This window comes from Rhinatrema bivittatum, chromosome 9 (genome assembly GCF_901001135.1).
Source record: "Rhinatrema bivittatum chromosome 9, aRhiBiv1.1, whole genome shotgun sequence".
Taxonomy (NCBI): Eukaryota; Metazoa; Chordata; class Amphibia; order Gymnophiona; family Rhinatrematidae; genus Rhinatrema; species Rhinatrema bivittatum.
In genome coordinates this window covers 180920094-180943265 of record NC_042623.1, presented here as the reverse complement: position 1 = coordinate 180943265, position 23172 = coordinate 180920094, and the positions used below count along the sequence as shown (strand labels likewise).

Here is a 23172-nt window from a genome sequence, read left to right as displayed (position 1 = left end):
TCTACTATCCGAAAGAATAAATAACAGATTCACATCTCTATCATACCCCCCCCTCAGCCGTCTGTTCTCCAAGCTGAAGAGTCCTAACCTCTTCAGCCTTTCCTCATAGGGAAGCTGTTCCATCCCTTTTATCATTTTGGTTGCCCTTCTCTGTACCTTCTCCATTGCAATTATATCTTTTTTTAGATGCGGCGACCAGAATTGTACACAGTATTCAAGGTGCGGTCTCACCTTGGAGCGATACAGAGGCATTATGACATTTTCCGTTTTATTCACCATTCCCTTTCTAATAATTCCCAGCATTCTGTTTGCTTTTTTGACTGCCGCAGCACACTGAACCGATGATTTCAATGTGTTATCCACTATGACGCCTAGATCTCTTTCTTGGGTTGTAGCACCTAATATGGAACCCAACATTGTGTAATTATAGCATGGGTTATTTTTCCCTATATGCATCACCTTGCACTTATCCACATTAAATTTCATCTGCCATTTGGATGCCCAATTTTCCAGTCTCACAAGGTCCTCCTGCAATTTAATCACAATCTGCTTGTGATTTAACTACTCTGAACAATTTTGTGTCATCTGCAAATTTGATTCTCTCACTCGTCGTATTTCTTTCCCGATCATTTATAAATATATTGAAAAGTATGGATCCCAATACAGATCCCTGAGGCACTCCACTGCCCACTCCAGCGATTTGCAGAGCCGTCAGGCTCATTATGTGATTAACATCGATTGCATTCACAAATTAGTTTTCATTAAGACCGCTTGTTTGACGGCAGCACCGTGATGACATCATCACGTGCAGGAAAGCGCGGGCTTTTTAAGATCTAAGGCGTCCAGGGTTCTTCTGTCCCGAGTTGCTGAATAAACTTCAGAGACATTCGTGTCCATCGGAAAGGTCTGTGATGCTGTACTCATGCAAAGCTAAGTATCCACTTTGATTCTATCAGCTTGTAAAATTCGTTTTTGTCCTCATCTGTTTCTATAGCATCTGCCGTGATAATGTTTACATAAATTACTCCTGAGGAAGCGATTTTCATCGCGAAACACCGGCCGCTGTCGGGTGTCATTGTTTGACATTTCGGGGCATATGATGCAAAGTATTTCTAAACGGGACTTAGAAGACATTTTGCAGTTACACCTAGCTGATACAAAGACAGTTGATTTACCACCTTGCCGCAAATGACGAGTAGTCCGGACGGCAAGTGTATTCACTGCCGTTGTCTGGCTTGCTGATGCGGTTACAAATTCAAAGTAAAATACAATACATTTTTTGGAAATTTTGTTTGATGATAGCACATTGAAGATACGGTTTACACTACAGGACTCTATGCCATCCCAGACAAAGCACCACACCTCCTCCCGAGTGCTCCTCTCTGTCATTGCGATATAATTTGTACCCCGGTATAGCACTGTCCCATTGGTTGTCCTCTTTCCACCATGTCTCTGAGATGGCAATTAAGTCTGTGTCATCATTCACTGCTATACATTCTAATTCTCCCATCTTACTTCTTAGACTTCTGGCATTAGCATACAAACATTTCAAAGTTTGTTTTTTGTTTGTATTTTCATTCTGCTTTTTTATTGATAGGGATACATTGGAATTTTTTTTTTAGCTCAGGTGAGTTTTTAAATTACAGGCACTTGGACTACTTTTCTTATTATTGGAACCTCACTGTAGGGATGCCCTAACTCTAATGCATCATTAGTATCCTTTGAAAATACCTCCTTCTGAACCATGCGCTGCTGAGCAGCAGTAGTGAGGGAAGGAAGACACTGACTAGGCAATAGGGCCCTTGACCCCAGCCACAGGTGCCTCTAGCACCAGGGGGATATTCCCCTCAGGACCTGGCAACCCCCTGGGAGGCTGAAAGGAATCCTCCTCAGCTAGCTGCTTTTTTTTTTTTTTTTAAAGAGATAGGTAAGAGAGAAAAGACAAGTTTTAGACAGGGAGATTGTTTAACTTAGCCTAACTAAGAACAGACTGTAGGTTTTGCACCTCCATCTGCTGGAGATAGAGAAATACTGACGGACTGAAGGTAGCACCTTGGGGTTTAAGGCAGAGTCTGTTAAAACGTCTGTCTCCATCTGCTGGGGGGGAGCGCTTGCACAGCTTCGGGGATGGATAGACCGTGGGACCCTTCTCCTGATCCGTTCCTGCAAAACACGGGAACGGAAGCCATTTGAAGCTCTTTCAGGGCAGCAACGCGAGCCGCGGTGGAGGAGGGGATTCTCCCACCTTCTTTATCCCAGCAGCAAATGGCCCCCGGGTGGGGCCAAACACCGAGGCATGGTGGGGAGGCAAAACCCAGGAGTCTGGACTGATCGGGGCACGTACAGTGAATTATCTTTATACAACCTTGCATAGTTCTTACAGACCCAGATTCCCAAGTACTTGAATCTCTTCTTAGATCCACTGAAGCTATCCAATTCCTGCAAACTTCTCCTATCCGGTCCTAACAAAAGCTCAGACTTAAGAGTATTTAATGACATATCCTGAAAGCTTGCGCAGGTTATGCCTCTCAATCTGCTGGAGTCAGAGAAATACTAAGGGATCGCAGGTGGCATCCCGGGATATATGGGTGGTGCTTTTCAGTTTTCTCTCTGACTCCATCTGCTGGAAGGGAGGCATAACCCAGCAGTCTGGACTGATCCTGGTACGTACAGGGAACTTACGGCTTCATTATATAACATGAAGCCCCCAATACATGTAGATTGCCTAATAGCCTGCGCTAAGACGCAAGGCAGCCTTGTCTTGTCCCCCTGCCAATCAGAAAAGCAGCAGGCGATATACCATTAGAAAAAACCCTAGCAGTAGGGGTAGTGTACAGCACCTGGATCCAGCTAACAAACCCAAAACGCTTCAACACTGCAAACAAATATGGAAATGACTCTCTGTCAAAGGCTTTATCTGTATCCAGGGATATAACTGCCCCTGCCACTTTTCTTTTGGGAGGCTAAATAAAGTATATTAAACAGTCTCATGTGGTTAGTTGATACTTTCCCTTATTAAAGCCAGTTTGGTCCTGATGCACTAATTATAAAGTCAGTTTTAAAGTCAGTTAATGCCTCCATCTGAAACTGCTAATAACTTATCAGTATTAATGAGTAAAATGGGGAGATACAAGGCACAAGCCAATGGATCACTTGATGTTTTATGGATTAAAATTAATAGGGTTTCTGTTAAATTTCCCACCCTAGTTCCAGGGGTATGCAAACAATTGAATAACTCATAGTGTTGGTTAACAATAGAAGCCTTATAGAATTTGACAGAGTGCCCATCAGGGCCTGGACTCTTCCCTTCTCCCAAAGCTTTATCATCAGCCCTTTCAACCTCAATTGATGTGATATGCGCAGATAAACAGTCTCTGCCTCATCTGACATCACTCTAACGGGGCCAAAAAAAGATGTCATGACTTGCACCTCCAGTTCCTGGTGTGCTTGATACAAAGCAAACAATCTCTACAGGTAGCCGTTTGTACACTTCTCTGGCCACCTCTAATACCCTGATTCACAGAACTCTCCTTCTGATTTTGTGCTCTTAGCTAGCAGCAAAAACCTTCCAGACCTGTTGAAGCCAGGTAGGCTGGCAGAATTAGGTCCTGGAAACCAGGCTGAGACATGCCACAGGGAAAACTGCCTCGACTGAGGCTTCCCTTCTTGCTTTCTCCTACATCTTTACAAAATAACACAAGAACATAAGAAAATGCCATACTGGGTCAGACCAAGGGTCCATCAAGCCCAGCATCCTGTTTCCAACAGTGGCCAATCCAGGCCATAAGAACCTGGCAAGTACCCAAACATTAGATAGATCACAAGCCACTATTACTTATTGATTAATAGCAGTTTGTGGACTTCTCCTCTAGAAACTTGTCCAAACCTTTTTTAAACCCAGTTGCACTAACTACAATTTTATTATATCTGACAAAAATAAAATCTCTCAGATGGCAATCCCATTAAAGAGTAATAGTGTCATCACACCACAGATGAGATCTTAGCTCCACAGTCTGGATGCTCTCTGGGTGGAAATTTACATCTCAAGCCATTTCCGGCCTTTCAGAATTTTCCCTCACAAGAACGAACAGGAATGTATTTGATTTGATTTATATTCCGCCTTTCAGTGGATTACATTCACTAACTGTAGAAACTCCACCAAGCTGACACTTCAGCTGACAGAAGAGGACACCTTCCCCATGAAAGAATATATTCTAGAATTTTGTTAGGAGGCATCATAAAAACCTCCCCCAGAATTGTGCCTCGATCACTTATAATTAAGATTTCATTTTGTAGCAACGGCTGACCAAAGAACAGCACTAAAACTGAGGTGCCTGAGCAGAAGCTGCTGACTTGCTTTCATGAGCCTCCACAGTCTTACAAGGCTGGTCATACCCACTGTTAATCTCGAGAGGGGCGAGTTGCCTCGTGCACCCACAAGCCTTGAAAAATAGTACTGCTCTACCTCAAACTGGACAAAGAGCTGCAATTAATCACTGCACACTGCTACCGTAAGCCAGTAAACTCAGACCCCTACACAAAGAGCCACAAACCCTGTGAGGTACCAGCTCAGGTGAGGATGTGAAAATGCAAGAGAACAAAGGAAGAATAAGGAAGCAGATAGCAGGGGATGGCATCTTGTTTCAGGCCACTCCAGATCTGTGTTTTCAAGCCCTGCAGACACAGACCAGTGGTGACAAGGATGCACGCTCCTCCCAAACTTACCTTTCTTCTTCAAACTCTTTGCCAAAAAGAATGTTGTTCCTGAGAGTAGCATTGAGAATCCAAGCCTGCTGAGCTACATACGCAAAGGTCCCATTCACTGCTATACTGCCCTCCAACAACGTCATCTGCAATAGAAGAGAAGCGCGTTTCCTATGCATTCTCCAACAGCGGCTGAAATTAGCATTTCTTTCCTATTTCAGTCTGAACACAGCGGGCGGACGCTGCACAGTGTGACTTGGCAGGGCACTGGGAGATGGCACCATGTCGCCGTAAAGGGGCGAGCAGCATGCTATTTCAGTCTGAACACAGCGGGCAGACGCTGCACAGTGTGTCCTAGCAGGGCACTGGGAGATGGCACCATGTCGCCGTAAAGGGGCGAGCAGCATGCTATTTCAGTCTGAACACAGCGGGCAGACGCTGCACAGTGTGTCCTAGCAGGGCACTGGGAGATGGCACCATGTCGCCGTAAAGGGGCGAGCAGCATGCTATTTCAGTCTGAACACAGCGGGCAGACGCTGCACAGTGTGTCCTAGCAGGGCACTGGGAGATGGCATCAAAAGAAACAGAACTGGTTTGGCTGCTTTAAAGTGATGCTGCCCTACTTTACAAACTCACCACACGGTAATGTCATTTGAAGCACTATTTAGAAGCACATTATATAAAAGGATTAAAAAAATAAAAAATAAAGTATCCTTACCTGCCCCAGAATGGCCGAGATCAGAGAGGTTTTCCCACTTCCCACACTGCCACAGATTCCAACTAATTTGCCCTGGACAAACAAAACATTCAAATGAATTAACTATTCCCAGTATACATTCTTAAAAGCCTGTTCTTGGGAGCAAATATTTTTATTTAATATATGTGTCACGTAATCCGACGAGCTCCATATTCAGACAGTCTGGATAACATTTATCCCGTTAATTGGCTGGTCAGGTCCTAAAACTGTACTTGAATACGCCTCCAAAGTGAAGTCACACAGCTACCTCTGAATATCGGAGTTAGCTGATTAGCTTAGCCAGCTATCTCAGCTCTTCCCAGTTACGCCCCCAAACCTATTCTCTAAATTCTAGTTAGCTATGTGGCCAAATATTCAGTAAGATGGCTAATGCTGGCTGAATGCTTTTGAAGAGGACCCTCAATGAAACTAGACATGGTAGAGTGATCGCTAACAGCAGAAACGCCATTGCCACTGAAGCACGAGTTATTGAAAGACATTTGCAGCAGTCTTAAAATTTCTCTCAGAAAGAAAGCATTTTTACAAAGACATTGCCCACAGCTTTCCAAACAAATGCAAGGCTTTGACACGCAGAAGAACTAACCTCTGAGCCAGTCTGATTTTAACAAAGTTAAAGTCCTGGTCCTACAAATCGCAAAAAGCTTTTATGCATGAGCTACTATTCACCATCCTAACGCAAGCAGCTCCCATCCTACTATTCACCATCCTAACGCAAGCAGCTGCCATCCTACTATTCACCATCCTAACGCAAGCAGCTCCCTTTCTTTGTAAATATCATAACAGGGCAGTGTATCAGTATCAAGTTATCCAAATATGTTCTGGGCTGTTTCTTACCTTCTCAATATCAAGGTTGATGCCATAGAGTGTCCTCTGCAGCCGCACGTTAACCTGGTGGATGCTTTTGATCTCTTCCTCGGGGCTAGGGTGGTCATCACTGTCCAGCAGGAGATGTCCTTTCTGCTCGGCCAGCACGGCCTGGGCACCCTCGTGCTGCTGCAGCTTCAGTTTCTCTTTCTTGCCCTTGGTGACTTTGTCCTTTTTCAGCCTGGGAGTCAGCTTTGGTGAGCTCTGGGCGCTGGCGTGGGAGGCGTCCCATGCTAACGTGGCATTCTTCAGCTCTATGGTGATGTGAGGGCTTGCAGGTTTTCTCTTTATCAGGTGAACCTCTTCCATTAGAAATAAACTCTGATAGGGGTGTGAGAGAGGTGCAAAGAAGAGACAGCTGGTCAAGGCTATGGCACACTCAGGCAGCACAGTGAGAAACAGAGGCTGAGAAACACAAGGTAGCTCATTAGAGTCCACTAACTCCACAACAGGGCAGAAATAGACACAGTGGGACATGAGCAGAGTTTTATACCTTGGGTTATGAAATCTTATCAGCATATGCTCCAGGGTGTCCCATCACCTAGGGGACAATTTTAAGCAGCCTGCGTATTTAAAGTGTGCAGGTACCATTCACCCACAGATCTCAGTGTCAATTTTTTGCCATCACATTTCTAATTTCAAAGGGAAAACTGGGTAGTTTCTACATGAATCACATATGTTCTCATGTTCTTTGCTCCAGTAAGGAAGAATGGGATAAAACACAGGGCATACATTTGAAAATTCAATTGTACATGTGTTTCTTATTCCAACCTAAAGACCTCTTTTTAATCCGGCTGAAAGTTCCACCTAGAGCAGTCTAGCTTGATGCTACCGAGTTACTTGGCTAAAACTCTTCTGAAAATAGTCCTCCCTATGTAGACGAGGCAATCTGAAATGTATTAGCAGAGCTCAGCAACACTTTCTGAAAGGTTTCTAGGCTCAGATCACAAAGCAAAGCTCAACTGAGCTGGCAAGTGAGACTAACCCCATGAAAGTATCATGTCCTGTAGGGACTGAAAGCAGCAAAATTTGCAGGAAACAATTCCATGTGTAAAAAGGCCTGAGTTAATGCTCTAGAGAGGAGGAGTCTGGAAGCCCGCGTTTGCTTCTGAAAGTTCTAAAATTATAAAACAAAATCCCAAGTCGAGCAGCCTTAACTACAGGGAAAACCCAACTCATTCCTTCCAGCAGTTCAAGAGAGGGTGGAAGGTACAGGGACTGGACTGAGCTGCTGAAGAGCTTCCAGCTGTATGGGAGCTCTGCAAGATGCTGCCTCTACTAGCTAAAGACCCAAGGTGTAGAGTAACGTCAGCTCTTTCCCTCCACTAACACATCCCAGCCATGCACCACTGCTCCAGTTATGGTGCAGGACAGAATTCCCTCCTGGTTCTATCACTCATACCGGTCTAGGCTGCTTTCATGGGATCAGCAGTGGGAAGTCACACTCGTGAATGGAACATCTTAAGACACATGCACGTCTGCAGCACCAAGTACATTCCACTTTCTCCAACATTCAAAACAGGTTAGTTCTGGGCACTAATGAGGGACTTCTTCCACCACAGTTACAAGGTCAAACTTGAACTAGTACTCCTTTTTTTCCCCCTTAAATATACTTGTATTTGCTTCAATATAATTTCAAAATCAAAACTTAAAAAGTTAAAACAGGGATGGCCTGGGGAAAAGTGATGTCACCCAGTTCTATGGCAGCTTAAAAATACTAGTTTCCGACCCGATCTAAACCCATCCCAGTTTTGTGAGAATTGTGGTGCGTGTTTTGGGCAAATTCCGGACTATGCTTACGCTGCAACTTCCCCAATGGCAACATTGAAGAAAAAAGTTGACCTTAGTACGGAAAGACTGTTGCAGCTGCGAGTAGAATTGAATTCAGAGCTTTCTGCGTGTATATATGTTGAACCGAGAGAGCTGGTCAGTTTTCAGTTCGTTATTTGGGTGTGAAGGCTCCAGGTCATGGGGCTCTAACCCTGGTTTCTCTGTTTTCCCTGAAAGGGATTGAATTGGAGGGTTTTTTCCCTCTACATTGGCTTGTGCACAGGTCAATACTGAGGGACTGCAGGTGGCGCACTCTCTGTTATAAAGCAGTGCCTGAAAAGTGTTTTTATTCTCTGCCTCCATTTGCTGGTAGAGATGCAAAACCCACTTGTCTGGACTGATCTGTTTATTCCAGGAACGAAAATTAGTAGGTAAGAACACATTTTCCTTTCCTGGAAAAGGCACCTAGAGATCAATAGAACAAAAGAAATATGGGGATCATTAATCAATTGGACAGACAATGCCAACAAACTATTGAGCTTGTTAACAAAAAGTGGGAACAGTGAATATTGAGAAACAGGAAAAGTTAGCTAACTACTTTTTCACTGTATTTATCTGCTTGGGGAGCTTCAGGAAATGTGCTCTCTGCTGGAGTTGGAGCAGAGTCTTGGCACAGAAATCTGCTTTCTGTACTCCCAGCAGAGAGTCGAGAATTCCAGCACCTGAAAGGCTAGCACTCTGTTCGAAGGGCTAATCAGTGTGTAAACTACTAGCAATAGCTCCCTGAGCAATGACTTTCTGGCCAGTGGTGGTGCAGGATGGTAGTATCATAGTTTTAAGGATACAGTGGTTGCTTACTTCTAACGTGTTCCCTGTACGTACCCAGATCAGTCCCCTGACAGACCGCCTTCCAACCTTCGAGGCTGGCATCGGTGATCACCACCACATCTAGAATCTCCATGTTCACTCCCTTTTTCCAAATTGTGGTGAGACAGCCACCATGAGAGGCTGGATGTGGATTCCTCCTGCAGAGGTAAGGGAAGATGATACTCCAATAATGGATCCCAAAGGATACATGGCACCAATGGATCCCAACACCTGCAAATAATCCTAGACCTTGGGCACCACAAGGTGTAAGACAAGTAACTTGTGCCTGCAACTTCACAATCCTGAGATCAGAAACACCCAGCCCAATCTGGGTGTCAAATCGCGCACCCAGGTATTCCAAGGGCTACACGAGCACTAGATGGCTCTTTGTCAAGTTTAACATCCAAACCAGCAAAGGCAACCTTCCCATGACCCGAATTAACTTCCTCCTCTGACTCTGCTCAAAGAAGCCAGTATTCCAGGTAAGGATGGACTAGAATCCCCTCCCTTCTGAGAGCACCATCACCTTCAAGAACGTCTGCGGTGCTGTTGCCAGCCCAAAAGGTAACACTTCCAGTTCTGAGTTCTCCCTAACACCATGAACCTCAGAAACTTCTGATGTTCTGCTCGTATGGGGATATGCAGATAGGCTTCTGTAGGTCCAACGATGCCCGAAATTCCCCCCGCAGACCACTGCTATCACCATCCGCAATGTCTCCAAATGAAAGTGCTGAACCCCAAACGACAGATTGACCTTCTGAAGATCCAGAATAGGCTGAAAGGTGCCTTCCTTCTTGAGAACCTTGAAATAGAGTACAAACCCCATCCTTTCTCCACAGGTAGAACTGGTACAGTAGTAGTCAGCCTTTGCAGTGGAAGTACCATGTCCCAGATCTCCTCTCGCTTGCTTCGAGACAAGCAATGAGACTCCAGGAAAGCTTCTCTGACTGGGCACAAAATTTTAAGGTGTAACCGTCCTTTCCCACATCCAGGACCCATTGGTCTGACATGATCTTGACCCATTCAACGTAAAAGCAAAATAATTTTCCCCCCTCTACAACCTTTAGGAAACGTGGACCTCCCTGGCCTCATTGCAAGGACTTTCCTCCTCTTCTTTTTTTTAAAATTTTCTTTTTATGCATTTCAATAATTATCACAAGGAACACCTTGTTATGCAATAGGTTGAACAATTAGAAACAGAAGAAAAAACCTATATGGTTGCATTCCAGAAATGTTCATCCAACCTCAAATATTAAAGAAAAAGGGGGGTTTACAATAATGAGCAGATTTCAAGAAGTACAATAAGAAACAATGAGAACCACCAGTTAGCATCCATTTACCGGTTAACCCTCTGGAGAGTCTAACATGTGTAGTTGAGAAGGTTAAAAAAACATACAATTACTATTTCTATATCTGACCATGCCTTTACATGGGTATCGAAGCTGGAAATGTCCTCCCTTAGCTTGTATCTCAGTACGCAATGATAAAAATGTTTTCCTTCTAATTTGAGTTACCCTTGTTACATCAGGAAATATCCAAATCTTTTGTTTATAAAAAAGAAAAATCGGTTACGAAGGAATTGACACAAAACTATTCACATGAAATGCAAGTTTAACCAAAAGAGTTCCTCTATATGTAGTTTCAAGATCCTGTGATGATTGTAAGAAATCTGTTAAATCAAACGATGCTCCAGGGTTTGTTTTCTTGAGATCTTTCTAGTTGTGGTTTCGATATCATATAAGCCTTAATTATAACCAGTTTATATAATATAAAGTTTATTATCCTCAAATTTAAAGAACGTAAACTGTTCTCAATATTCTCTATCTTTGAGTTTACTATCTCAGATTGAACCAGCTGATGTTGAACCTTTTCCATTTTTTCCACTTGCAGATATATTTTCCCAATCTTATTTCCTTGTAACCTTAACTCAGCAGAGTTTTGTTTCACTGCACTATTTGTTTCCTTAACTAAAGAAGCTAATGAGGAAATAGAAGAATCTAAGCTGACCAAAACATTCCAGAGGGATTCTAAGTAATATTGCCTGGTTTTTGAAACGCCAACCTGCACATTTGTTCCCTCTCCAGCCATCCAAGGGTCTGTCTTAACTTGCTTCGAGGTCGATGTCTGTTCCACTCCTGCAGGTTCGAAAATGGAGCCGGCAGGGCCCTCTCTTATTGAGGGCTTCCCCACTGCCTGTTCCACTGCCTTCGCGGTGCTCGAAGTCCCCGCAGTCTCCTGCCACGGTTTGGCTCCAGACAGTGTCCCTTGGAAATCACCCAGGCATCCACAAGCAGCAGACGCTTCCATCCAAGGGGGAGATGGTGCCTCCAGTGCTCCCGGGCTCAAAGAGATTTTGTCGGCCAGTGGAAGGGGACTCTGCCTGAAGGCCCCCTCTACAGCAGCCATCGCTCCGGGAGGTTGAACTGGCTTTACACCGAAAAACTCAATTTTTGGCTGCTCCAAACCAGGTAAAGGGGAACTAGCAATGTTCTCCCGTAATTTTGCTTTTCACTTGGTATGAGGCATAGCAGCACAGGAAAAGAAAGAGAAATGGCAATATCACTTAAGGAGCTTTGTGGCGTATTTCTCAGTGGTCAGCCATCTTGGGCCCCCCCCAAGGACTTTCCTCTTTTAGTCCCCCGACTGGAGAGTCCCTAGAGGGAATGTAGGCACCCCAAAAGGACTGCTGTCTTCCCAATGTCTGAAACACTCTTGCCAGCACAAAACCTCTTTATCCTGAACACGGGACGGGGAGAAAAAAAAACACATTTATTCTTGCTACTCTTCTTGTCCTCCAGCAACCTGTTTTCTTTCAACTCCCCCAGCTGCTTCATCAGCTGATTGAGATCTTCAAACAGCAGCTTCCCCTTAAAGGGAAGATTACAGAGCTGGGTCTAGGACCACATATCTGCTGACCAGTTTCACAACCATAACAGTCGACTCACCATAACCGCTGAGACCATACACACCAGATCATGCAGCGCATCCCCCATGTAAGTTACCCCGGCCTCCAACTGGGCCGCCTATGTGGAATCCTCTTCCTGAGCCTTCCTTACCCAGCCTAGACAGGTCCATTGTATGAGGCTACCACAGATAGCCACCCACAGACTCAAGGCGGAGACCTCCAAAGGAAAATTAGTTTCTTACCTGATAATTTTCGTTCCTGTAGTACCAAGGATCAGTCCAGGACACCTGGGTTGTGACTCCGCACCAGTAGATGGAGACAGAGCAAGAGCTGTCGGGCTCAGCTACATAGGACAACGTGCCAGTCACAGCCCCTCAGTCTTACGTAATGTCAAAGTAGAAAACCTAACCAGGAAACTAGCTAACGTAACAACGGGGAGCCATACAAAAACCCCCCTTGGAACAGAACTCCCCAACCAGGAGAGCAAAACATGTAATCAGGTTAGATAAACAAACAATGAGCGGACTCTCCGTTACTTCAGCGCAGCACTACGGGCGGGATCCTGGACTGATCCTTGGTACTACAGGAACGAAAATTATCAGGTAAGAAACTAATTTTCCTTTCCCTATACGTACCAGGATCAGTCCAGGACACCTGGGATGTACCAGAGCCAAACTTACCGAGGGTGGGAAGCAGAGAGTCCCACTCGGAGTACCCTCTCTCCAAAACCCCCATCCTCAGCAGCCTGAACATCCAAACGGTAATGCCTAATGAACGTATGCAACGACTTCCAGGTAGCTGCCCTGCAAATCTCCTGAGGCAACACCTGAGAAGATTCTGCCCAAGACGCCGCATGAGACCGTGTTGAATGAGCCCTCAGACCCACGGGGACTGGTTTCCCCCGCACTAGGTATGCTGACCCAATTGCCTCCTTTAGCCAACGGGCGATCGTCGCGCGAGACGCTGCAGCACCTTTCTTGGGACCAGAGAACAGAACAAACAGATGATCTGACACCCGGAACGGGTTAGTGACCTCTAGATAGCGGAGGAGGGACCTCCGCACATCCAGCTTCCTTAATTACCTCGATTTCGGGTCAGAGGACTCCCCTACAGTGAAAGCAGGAAGCTCCACCGATTGATTTAAATGAAAAGCTGACACGACCTTGGGCAGGAAGGAAGGAACCATCCGCAAGGAAACTCCCGAGTCGGAAATGCGCAAGAACGGCTCCCTACAGGACAGACCTGCAACTCAGAAACCCCTCGCGCCGAGGAAATCGCCACCAGGAATACGGTCTTGAGCGTGAGATCCTTAATCGTCGAGCGCTTCAAGGGCTCAAATGGCACCGAGCATAAGGAAGAGAGAACCCAATTGAGGTTCCAAGACGGGCAAGGAGGACGCAATGGAGGACAAAGATGTTTTGCTCCCCGGAGGAAACGTGAGATATCCGGGTGTAGAGCCAGGGAGGATCCCCGGACCTTACCCCTCAAGCAACCAAGCGCCGCTACCTGAACCCGCAGGGAACTACACGACAGGCCTTTGGCGAGACCGGCCTGGAGGAATGCGAGGATATCGGGAACAGAGGTGGAAGTGGGATCCAAGCCACGTTCCACGCACCATTCCTCAAATATCACCCAGACTCTGACGTACGCCAGGGACGTAGATTGCTTCCTGGACCTTAACAGTGTGGCAACCACCGCGTCTGAGTAACCTTTTCTCTTCAACCGATTCCTCTCAAAAGCCATGCCGCGAGACAAAAGTGATCCGCATCCTCCAAACAGACGGGGCCCTGATGCAGGAGCCCCGCGAACCCCTGAAGCCGAAGGGGAGCATCCACCGACAACTGGATGAGGTCTGCAAACCACGGACGTCGCGGCCACTCCGGCGCCACCATGATGACGTTGGACGGGTGCAACTCTATGCGCCGAAGAATCTTGCCTACCATCGGCCATGGAGGGAACACGTACAGCAACACATCCGTCGGCTAGGGAAGCACCAACGCGTCGACTCCCTCGGCTCCTCTTTCTCGACGCCGACTGTAAAACCGCGGAGCCTTTGCGTTGTACCATGTGATCATCAGATCCATGTGAGGCACTCCCCACTTTTCGCAGATGAGGAGAAACGCCTCGTCCGCCAGCTCCCACTCCCTGGGGTCCAGGTGATGACGGCTGAGAAAATCCGCTTGGACATTGTCGACCCCGGCAATATGAGACGCTGCAATGTTGCTGAGATGTCGTTCTGACCAGGCCATCAAGAGCCGCGCCTCCTCCGCTACCAGCGGACTTCTTGTCCCGCCTTGCCGATTGATGTAGGCCACGTGGTCACGTTGTCCGATAACACTCGGACCGCCTTCCCCTTCACCAGCGGCAGGAAGGACTGCAGTGCCAGGCGGACTGCCCTGGTCTCTAACCGGTTGATCGACCACTGTGCTTGAGCCGCGGACCATAAGCCCTGTACTGACTTGCCTAGGCAAACTGCCCCCCAGCCGGAGAGACTGGCATCCGTGGTCACCACCGTCCAATCGGGCACGAGCAGGGACACCCCACAGGTCAGATGATTCGGATCCAGCCACCAGCCCAGGCTGGACCTCGCCTGGACTGTGAGCGGAAGCGGCAGGTGGAACTCTTCAGATACCGGCTTCCAGCGGGATAGCAAGGACGACTGTAAGAGAGAACACATCACGCCCATTCTTTACAATCTCCACTGGCTTCCAATTAAATTCAGAGTCTCCTACAAAGTCCTGACCCTCACTCACAAATACCTAAACATAGCACCTATCGATCTCACCCATCAACTACGTACCATTAAATCAACAAGACCAATCAGAAAAGCATACCAAGACACCCTTATCATCCCTCAAACCAAAACTCCACTAAGAAATAGGGCTTTCTCCACAGCAAGTCCTTCACTCTGGAATTCACTACCACCAGAACTCAGACAAGACACTTGCCACCAGTCATTCAAGAAAAAACTGAAAACCTGGCTATTCAGCCAAGCATTTCCATGATTTCTAAAAAGCTGCTTCAACGAACTCTTTTTACATCCTCTCAGCTCTTATTATATAACCCCTCCATCCCCCACCCACCCATCCCGACCCCTCACCCCCACTCTACCCATTCCCATTCCTCCCTTATCGCTTCGAATTACCAATGCAGAAATAAATTCTCTTAGACTACGGTTAACAAATTCCTGTAAGACATCTGTACAATTAGGAACTAGAAATATTCCATAACACCATATATTAGACATTGTCTTTCTTGGCTATTTATTTCTTCTTTATATGCTATTTAGAAATGCTCAATCTAAAACATTAAGATTCAGACATATAAGACTTTGTTGTGCCATGTATATTTTGCTCTTATGTTTATGTTTAGCCATGTATATTTCACTCTTATGTTTAAATGTTATTCAAAAAAGTTATACAATATGTTACTCAAAAAGTTCTTTGTTATATGTAATTGCCCACAAGCAAGCTTATTCAACTGTTATCTGTAAACCGATTTGATTTACATATAATGTAAAGAAGATCGGTATATAAAAACCATAAATAAATAAATAAATAAATAAATAATGGTCGTAAATGGGCGAACGCCCAGGGAACCAACGCGAGCGTTGACGCCATAGACCCCAGAACCATCAGATAATCGCAGACCCGCGATAGACGAAGAGACAATAACCGCCTCACCTGCGACTGCAGCTTGCACACCCGCTCCTGGGATAGGAACACCTTGCCCCGTTTTGTATCGAACAAGGCTCCGAGGTATTCCAAGGACTGGGTGGGTACCAGTTGACTCTTGCTGAAGTTGACGACCCAGCCCAGGGGCTGCAGGAGCTGCAAGGCCTTGGCCACTGCCAGCCGACACTGACTCTCAGACTTTGCCCGAATCAACCAATCGTCCAGGTAGGGATGAACTAGGAAACCTTCCCGGCGTAGCTGCGCCGCAACCACTACCATCACCTTCGTGAAAGTACGAGGGGCCGTCGCGAGACCAAACGGGAGCGCCCGGGACTGGTAATGCCGCCCCAGGATGCAGAATCTGAGGAATCGTTGAAACGACGGCTGAATGCCCACGTGTAAGTACGCCTCCGTAAGATCCAGGGAGGCCATGAACTCGCCTGGACGGACCGAGGCAATCACCGATCGAATCGTCTCCATTTTGAAATGAGGGACGCGAAGGCATCTGTTTACCCCTTTCAGATCCAAGATTGGTCTTGACGTGCCGTCTTTCTTGGGAACGATGAAGTAAATGGAGTAACGGCCCTTGCCTTGCTGACTGGCCGGGACGGGGGAAATAGCCCCCAAGCCTTCCAAGCGTCGGATGGTTCCTAGCACTGCTGCCCTTTTCTCGGGAGTCTTGCATGGCGACACCATGAACTTGTCTGACGGGGTGTAAACAAAATCTAATGTGTAGCCTTGCCTTATCACGTTGAGGACCCACTGGTCCGACGTTATATTGGCCCATTCCTCGAAAAACAACGTCAAATGCGCCCCGACGTGTGGAACAATGGACTGGGGCTGCCGCGAGTGATGGGCCGACCGCATCTCATTGTGAAGCCTTGGACCCCGTACCTGACGGGGCTCCCCCTTGTTGACCGAAACGTTTCCCACGAAAGGACTGCTGACCCTGAGCGGGCCGGGAGGACGACCTATAGGAGGGACCGGTGGACCGTTGGGGCCGCGACTTCCGCGGGACCACGAAAACGGGACCTACCAGGAAACGAGGACCGCGACCTGGATCTGTCCTCAGGCAGCTTAAAAGCCCTGTTCTCCCCCAGGGAAATCATTAAATCATCCAATTCCTTGCCAAACAGCAGCTTTCCCTTAAACGGCAGCGCCCCGATTTACTAACATCACCTTTTAAGAACATAAGAACATAAGAAAATGCCATACTGGGTCAGACCAAGGGTCCATCAAGCCCAGCATCCTGTTTCCAACAGTGGCCAATCCAGGCCATAAGAACCTGGCAAGTACCCAAAAACTAAGTCTATTCCATGTAACCATTGCTAATGGCAGTGGCTATTCTCTAAGTGAACTTAATAGCAGGTAATGGACTTCTCCTCCAAGAACTTATCCAATCCTTTTTTAAACACAGCTATACTTACTGCACGAACCACATTCTCTGGCAACAAATTCCAGAGTTTAATTGTGCGTTGAGTAAAAAAGAACTTTCTCCGATTAGTTTTAAATGTGCCCCATGCTAACTTCATGGAGTGTCCCCTAGTCTTTCTACTATCCGAAAGAGTAAATAACCGATTCACATCTACCCATTCTAGACCTCTCATGATTTTAAACACCTCTATCATATCCCCCCTCAGTCGTCTCTTCTCCAAGCTGAAAAGTCCTAACCTCTTTAGTCTTTCCTCATAGGGGAGTTGTTCCATTCCCCTTATCATTTTGGTAGCCCTTCTCTGTACCTTCTCCATCGCAATTATATCTTTTTTGAGGTGCGGCGACCAGAATTGTACACAGTATTCAAGGTGCGGTCTCACCATGGAGCGATACAGAGGCATTATGACATTTTCCGTTTTATTCATCATTCCTTTTCTAATAATTCCCAACATTCTGTTTGCTTTTTTGACTGCCGCAGCACACTGAACAGACGATTTCAATGTGTTATCCACTATGACACCTAGATCTCTTTCTTGGGTTGTAGCACCTAATATGGAACCCAACATCGTGTAATTATAGCATGGGTTATTTTTCCCTATATGCATCACCTTGCACTTATCCACATTAAATTTCATCTGCCATTTGGATGCCCAATTTTCCAGTCTCACAAGGTCTTCCTGCAATTTATCACAATCTGCTTGTGATTTAACTACTCTGAACAATTTTGTGTCATCTGCAAATTTGATTATCTCACTCGTCGTATTTCTTTCCAGATCATTTATAAATATATTGAACAGTAAGGGTCCCAATACAGATCCCTGAGGCACTCCACTGTCCACTCCCTTCCACTGAGAAAATTGCCCATTTAATCCTACTCTCTGTTTCCTGTCTTTTAGCCAGTTTGCAATCCACAAAAGGACATCGCCACCTATCCCATGACTTTTTACTTTTCCTAGAAGCCTCTCATGAGGAACTTTGTCAAACGCCTTCTGAAAATCCAAGTATACTATATCTACCGGTTCACCTTTATCCACATGTTTATTAACTCCTTCAAAAAAGTGAAGCAGATTTGTGAGGCAAGACTTGCCCTGGGTAAAGCCATGCTGACTTTGTTCCATTAAACCATGTCTTTCTATATGTTCTGTGATTTTGATGTTTAGAACACTTTCCACTATTTTTCCTGGCACTGAAGTCAGGCTAACCGGTCTGTAGTTTCCCGGATCGCCCCTGGAGCCCTTTTTAAATATTGGGGTTACATTTGCTATCCTCCAGTCTTCAGGTACAATGGATGATTTTAATGATAAGTTACAAATTTTTACTAATAGGTCTGAAATTTCATTTTTTAGTTCCTTCAGAACTCTGGGGTGTATACCATCCGGTCCAGGTGATTTACTACTCTTCAGTTTGTCAATCAGGCCTAGCACATCTTCTAGGTTCACCGTGATTTGATTCAGTCCATCTGAATCATTACCCATGAAAACCTTCTCCATTACGGGTACCTCCCCAACATCCTCTTCAGTAAACACCGAAGCAAAGAAATCATTTAATCTTTCCGCGATGGCCTTATCTTCTCTAAGTGCCCCTTTAACCCCTCGATCATCTAACGGTCCAACTGACTCCCTCACAGGCTTTCTGCTTCGGATATATTTTAAAAAGTTTTTACTGTGAGTTTTTGCCTCTACAGCCAACTTCTTTTCAAATTCTCTCTTAGCCTGTCTTATCAATGTCTTACATTTAACTTGCCAATGTTTATGCTTTATCCTATTTTCTTCTGTTGGATCCTTCTTCCAATTTTTGAATGAAGATCTTTTGGCTAAAATAGCTTCTTTCACCTCCCCTTTTAACCATGCCGGTAATCGTTTTGCCTTCTTTCCACCTTTCTTAATGTGTGGAATACATCTGGACTGTGCTTCTAGAATGGTATTTTTTAACAATGACCACGCCTCTTGGACATTTTTTACTTTTGTAGCTGCTCCTTTCAGTTTTTTTCTAACAATTTTTCTCATTTTATCAAAGTTTCCCTTTTGAAAGTTTAGCACGAGAGCCTTGGATTTGCACACTGTTCCTTTTCCAGTCATTAAATCAAATTTGATCATGTTATGATCACTATTGCCAAGCGGCCCCACCACCGTTACCTCTCTCACCAAGTCCTGTGCTCCACTGAGAATTAGATCTAAAATTGCTCCCTCTCTCGTCGGTTCCTGAACCAATTGCTCCATAAAGCTATCATTTATTCCATCCAGGAACGTTATCTCTCTAGCGTGACCCGATGATACATTTACCCAGTCTATATTGGGGTAATTGAAGTCTCCCATTATTACTGCACTACCAATTTGGTTAGCTTCCCTAATTTCTCTTAGCATCTCACCATCTTGACCAGGTGGACGGTAGTATACTCCTATCACTGTAGTCTTCCCTGATACACAAGGGATTTCTACCCATAAAGATTCAATTTTGTATTTAGTCTCATGCAGGATGTTTATCCTGTTGGACTCTATGCCATCCCGGACATAAAGCGCCACACCTCCTCCCGACTGCTCCTCTCTGTCATTGCGATATAATTTGTACCCCGGTATAGCACTGTCCCATTGGTTATCCTCTTTCCACCATGTCTCTGAGATGCCAATTAAGTCTATGTTATCATTTACTGCTATACATTCTAATTCTCCCATCTTACTTCTTAGACTTCTGGCATTAGCATACAAACATTTCAAAGTTTGTTTTTTGTTTGTATTTTTATTCTGATTTTTAATTGATAGGGATAAGTTAGAATTTTTTAGCTCAGGTGAGTTTTTAGTTACAGGCACTTGGACTACTTTTCTAATTATTGGAACCTCACTGTCGGGATGCCCTAATTCTAATGCATCATTAGTATCCTTTAAAGATACATCTCTCCGAACCATGCGCTGCTGAGCGACTGTCGGCTTTCCCCTTTGTTCTAGTTTAAAAGCTGCTCTATCTCCTTTTTAAAGGTTAGCGCCAGCAGTCTGATTCCACCCTGGTTAAGGTGGAGCCCATCCCTTCGGAAGAGACTCCCCCTTCCCCAAAAGGTTCCCCAGTTCCTAACAAAACTGAATCCCTCTTCCTTGCACCATCGTCTCATCCACGCATTGAGACTCCGGAGCTCTGTCTGCCTCTGGTGACCTGTGCGTGGAACAGGGAGCATTTCAGAGAATGCTACCCTGGAGGTTCTGGATTTAATCTTTCTACCTAAGAGCCTAAATTTGGCTTCCAGAACCTCCCTCCCACATTTTCCTATGTCGTTGGTGCCCACGTGTACCACGACAGCCGGCTCCTCCCCAGCACTGTCTAAAACTCTATCTAGGTGACGCGTGAGGTCCGCCACCTTCGCACCAGGTAGGCATGTTACCAGGCGATCCTCACGCCCACCCGCCACCCAGCTGTCTACATTCCTAATAATCAAATCACCAACTATGACGGCCGACCTAACCCTTCCCTCCTGGGCAGTAGGCCTTGGGGAGATATCCTCAGTGCGAAAGGACAATGCATCACCTAGAGAGCAGGTCCTTGCTACAGGATCCTTTCCTGCTACACCTGGTTGGTGCTCTCCCATTATGAGACCTTCTTCCTCCAAGGCAGCACCAGGGCTGCCAGTCTGAAGTTGGGACTGGACTACTATGTCCCTGAAGGTCTCATCTATATACCTCTCTGTCTCCCTCAGCTCCTCCAGGTCTGCCATTCTAGCCTCCAGAGATCGGACTCGTTCTCTGAGAGCCAGGAGCTCTTTGCATCGCATGCACATGTACAACTTCTCACCGGTGGGTAAAAAATCATATATGTGACACTCGATGCAAAAGACTGGGAAGCCCCCCTCTTGCTGCTGGACTGCTGCCTTCATCTCAATTTTGATCAGTTCCTAGTTAAGTTTTAGGTTGCTATGGGAGTAGGAATGTGTCTAAGTTCCTTTAAATGTATTAGTGAATTCACTATATGTCTGGTAGTGGCCTACTGGGGTCTGATCAAATTCTCAATAAAGTTTTTGTTGATGGGTTTTTTTTTGGTTTTTTTTGTGCAAGTGGCACCTGCCTATAAATTAAGGGATGGGCGAGGGGTGGAAGGGATGGGAATTTAGTTAGTCAGCCTGAGTGACTCACAGCTCCCTTGATTAACAAATGTTGTTCCCTATTCAAACCTAATCACACTACCTCAACACCTTTCCAAGGTGAGTAACTGAGCTGAACTATTCAACTTTTTTATTTTGGTATATACTGCTCCTAGCTTATTTCTAGCTTCTGGCTACTTTTTTGTGGTTGGGTTGTTTTTTTTTGTGGGTTTTTTTTTTTTTTTTTTTTGTTTTTCAATACAATGCACTCAGTTATTATTAAATAAAACACTTAGCTCTTTAAAAGTCTGGAGGACACTTTAATAGTCAGGCAGACTTTTAAAAATAAACACACTACCTACTGCTACCTTATTGACTGACTATTTAAAAATGCAAACAGTCTAACTTGTTTATTCACTACCTGACTATTAAAGGCACAAACACACAAACACACTAAATAATATTCCCAAATAGTTAACTTTGCCCCAATACTTTTTTAAAAGTCAATGTCAATGTCCCAAGCAAAAACTTACTGATTCCTTTCAGCCACCAGCACTGTAAAGGCCTAGGAGGGCCACGCAGTCCATATAGAACCAGGTGCACCCCTTCATTATCCTACGCCTCTTGGGTGACCTAATTCCTAACTCTTCTAGGACCTGCGGAATAAGAGGCCACAACTCCTCCTTCTGGAACAATCGGACAACCCTCGGGTCATCTCCTTCTGCCACTTTATCTGGATCCTGAGCGTCCTTGTCTGCATCTGGATAAGCATCAGGATCTGTATCCAGATCCCCCTGTGGACCACCATCCATATGACCATTATCGTCCGGATCATCTGCCAGATCCTTCTGCAGGTCATCAACCTGAACTGCAGCATACCCAGACCCCAAGCCTCCAGAGCCCCCACGGGGGGGGGGGGGGGGGGGGGGGGGGGGGGGGGGAATCTTCACTCTCTTAGAGGGCACTGTGACTGCTGGTCCAGGGGCCGCTTCCTCTCTGCCCTCTTCCTTGCCAAATAGGCCTTGTGAAAGAGAGGAACAAAATCAGCCAAAAAAACTTCCATCTCCATGGAATCCTCTGCCTGTATGCTTCCAGACTCACCCCCCTGTTCTGATACTCTGCTGTAGCGTGGACCATCGGAGGTTTGGGGGGGGGGGGGGGGGGGTGGAAAAAAAAAAAAAGTCCCTAGGTGCCCCAGAAGCCACCTGCTTCCTACTGCCCTCCTCAGTTAAGTTAGCCGCATCACTGATCCCCCCCCCCCCCCTCCTGCTGTCTGCCTTGGTGGAGGCTCCCTTCCCCCCAAGGCATAGTCCAAACATATTGTGGCTGAATTAAGCTGGCCACGCTGCGAGCCACATGCCTTGCCGGATCCTCTGCAGAGAAAAGTTGATGCCATTTTCCCAACGCATGTGGCCAATCACAGCACCACGCGGTTAATTAGGCCCGTCAAGATGCGCGATCGCAGGAGTCCTGCCGTGGCCCGTTCCACCCTCCTCAAACTGCTCTGGACCCTGGGGCTGACGAGGGTCAGAATCTCACTCCCCACAAGTGCTTTCAGCTCCTGCTGAAGCCTGCTCCTGCTGAAACCTCACACCACCCGACCAGCCTTGCAAGCAGAATGCCTGGACTTTTTTTTTTAAATTAAAGGCACAGCTCCCTTTCAGGAGAAAACCCTCACAAAAGAGGCATACTTCCCTGAATCCGGACAAAGGCACTGGGGAAGAGACCACGGAAGAAGAGGGGGATCCAAACCCCTGGATATCAATCCCCCCAGATGTTGCAGGCAGAGACCAGACAGGGATTCCCAACCCCCCCGCTCAACCAGCTCTACCTGGTGGATGGTGCCCATGCAGGTACCTAACACCTCAGGGACCACCTCTTCTAGAATTATTCTCTGTATTTAATTTCTCTCAGACTGCAGGTTTGCACCTCTACCATCTGCTGGAGACTCTTATGTAGCAGTATCTGAGAAGATTTTATTCTCTGCCTCCATCAGCTGGTAAGAATGCAAAGTCCACTTTCTGGACTGATCTGGGGTATGAACAGGAATTGCATGACCCCTGGGTTGTGTGGGATCTCAGTGTCCCTATAAACCACCAGGGGATGACAGGCAGTGTAGAGACACAGGCAGGCC

General features: G+C 46.1%; 1 protein-coding gene across 4 annotated transcripts in view; it reads right to left on the bottom strand.

Annotated features, from left to right (window-relative positions):
• The window catches only part of ABCC5 (ATP binding cassette subfamily C member 5), a 173990-nt gene that overhangs the window by 62088 nt on the left and 88730 nt on the right, over positions 1-23172 (bottom strand). For all 4 annotated transcript variants that reach the window (XM_029615996.1, XM_029615998.1, XM_029615997.1 and 1 more), the window contains 3 exons: positions 6296-6646; positions 5423-5494; positions 4726-4850 (listed from right to left, as the gene is read on the bottom strand). In XM_029615996.1, the coding sequence (XP_029471856.1) occupies positions 4726-4850; positions 5423-5494; positions 6296-6646 (548 nt within the window). The remainder of the gene's footprint in view (positions 1-4725; positions 4851-5422; positions 5495-6295; positions 6647-23172) is intronic.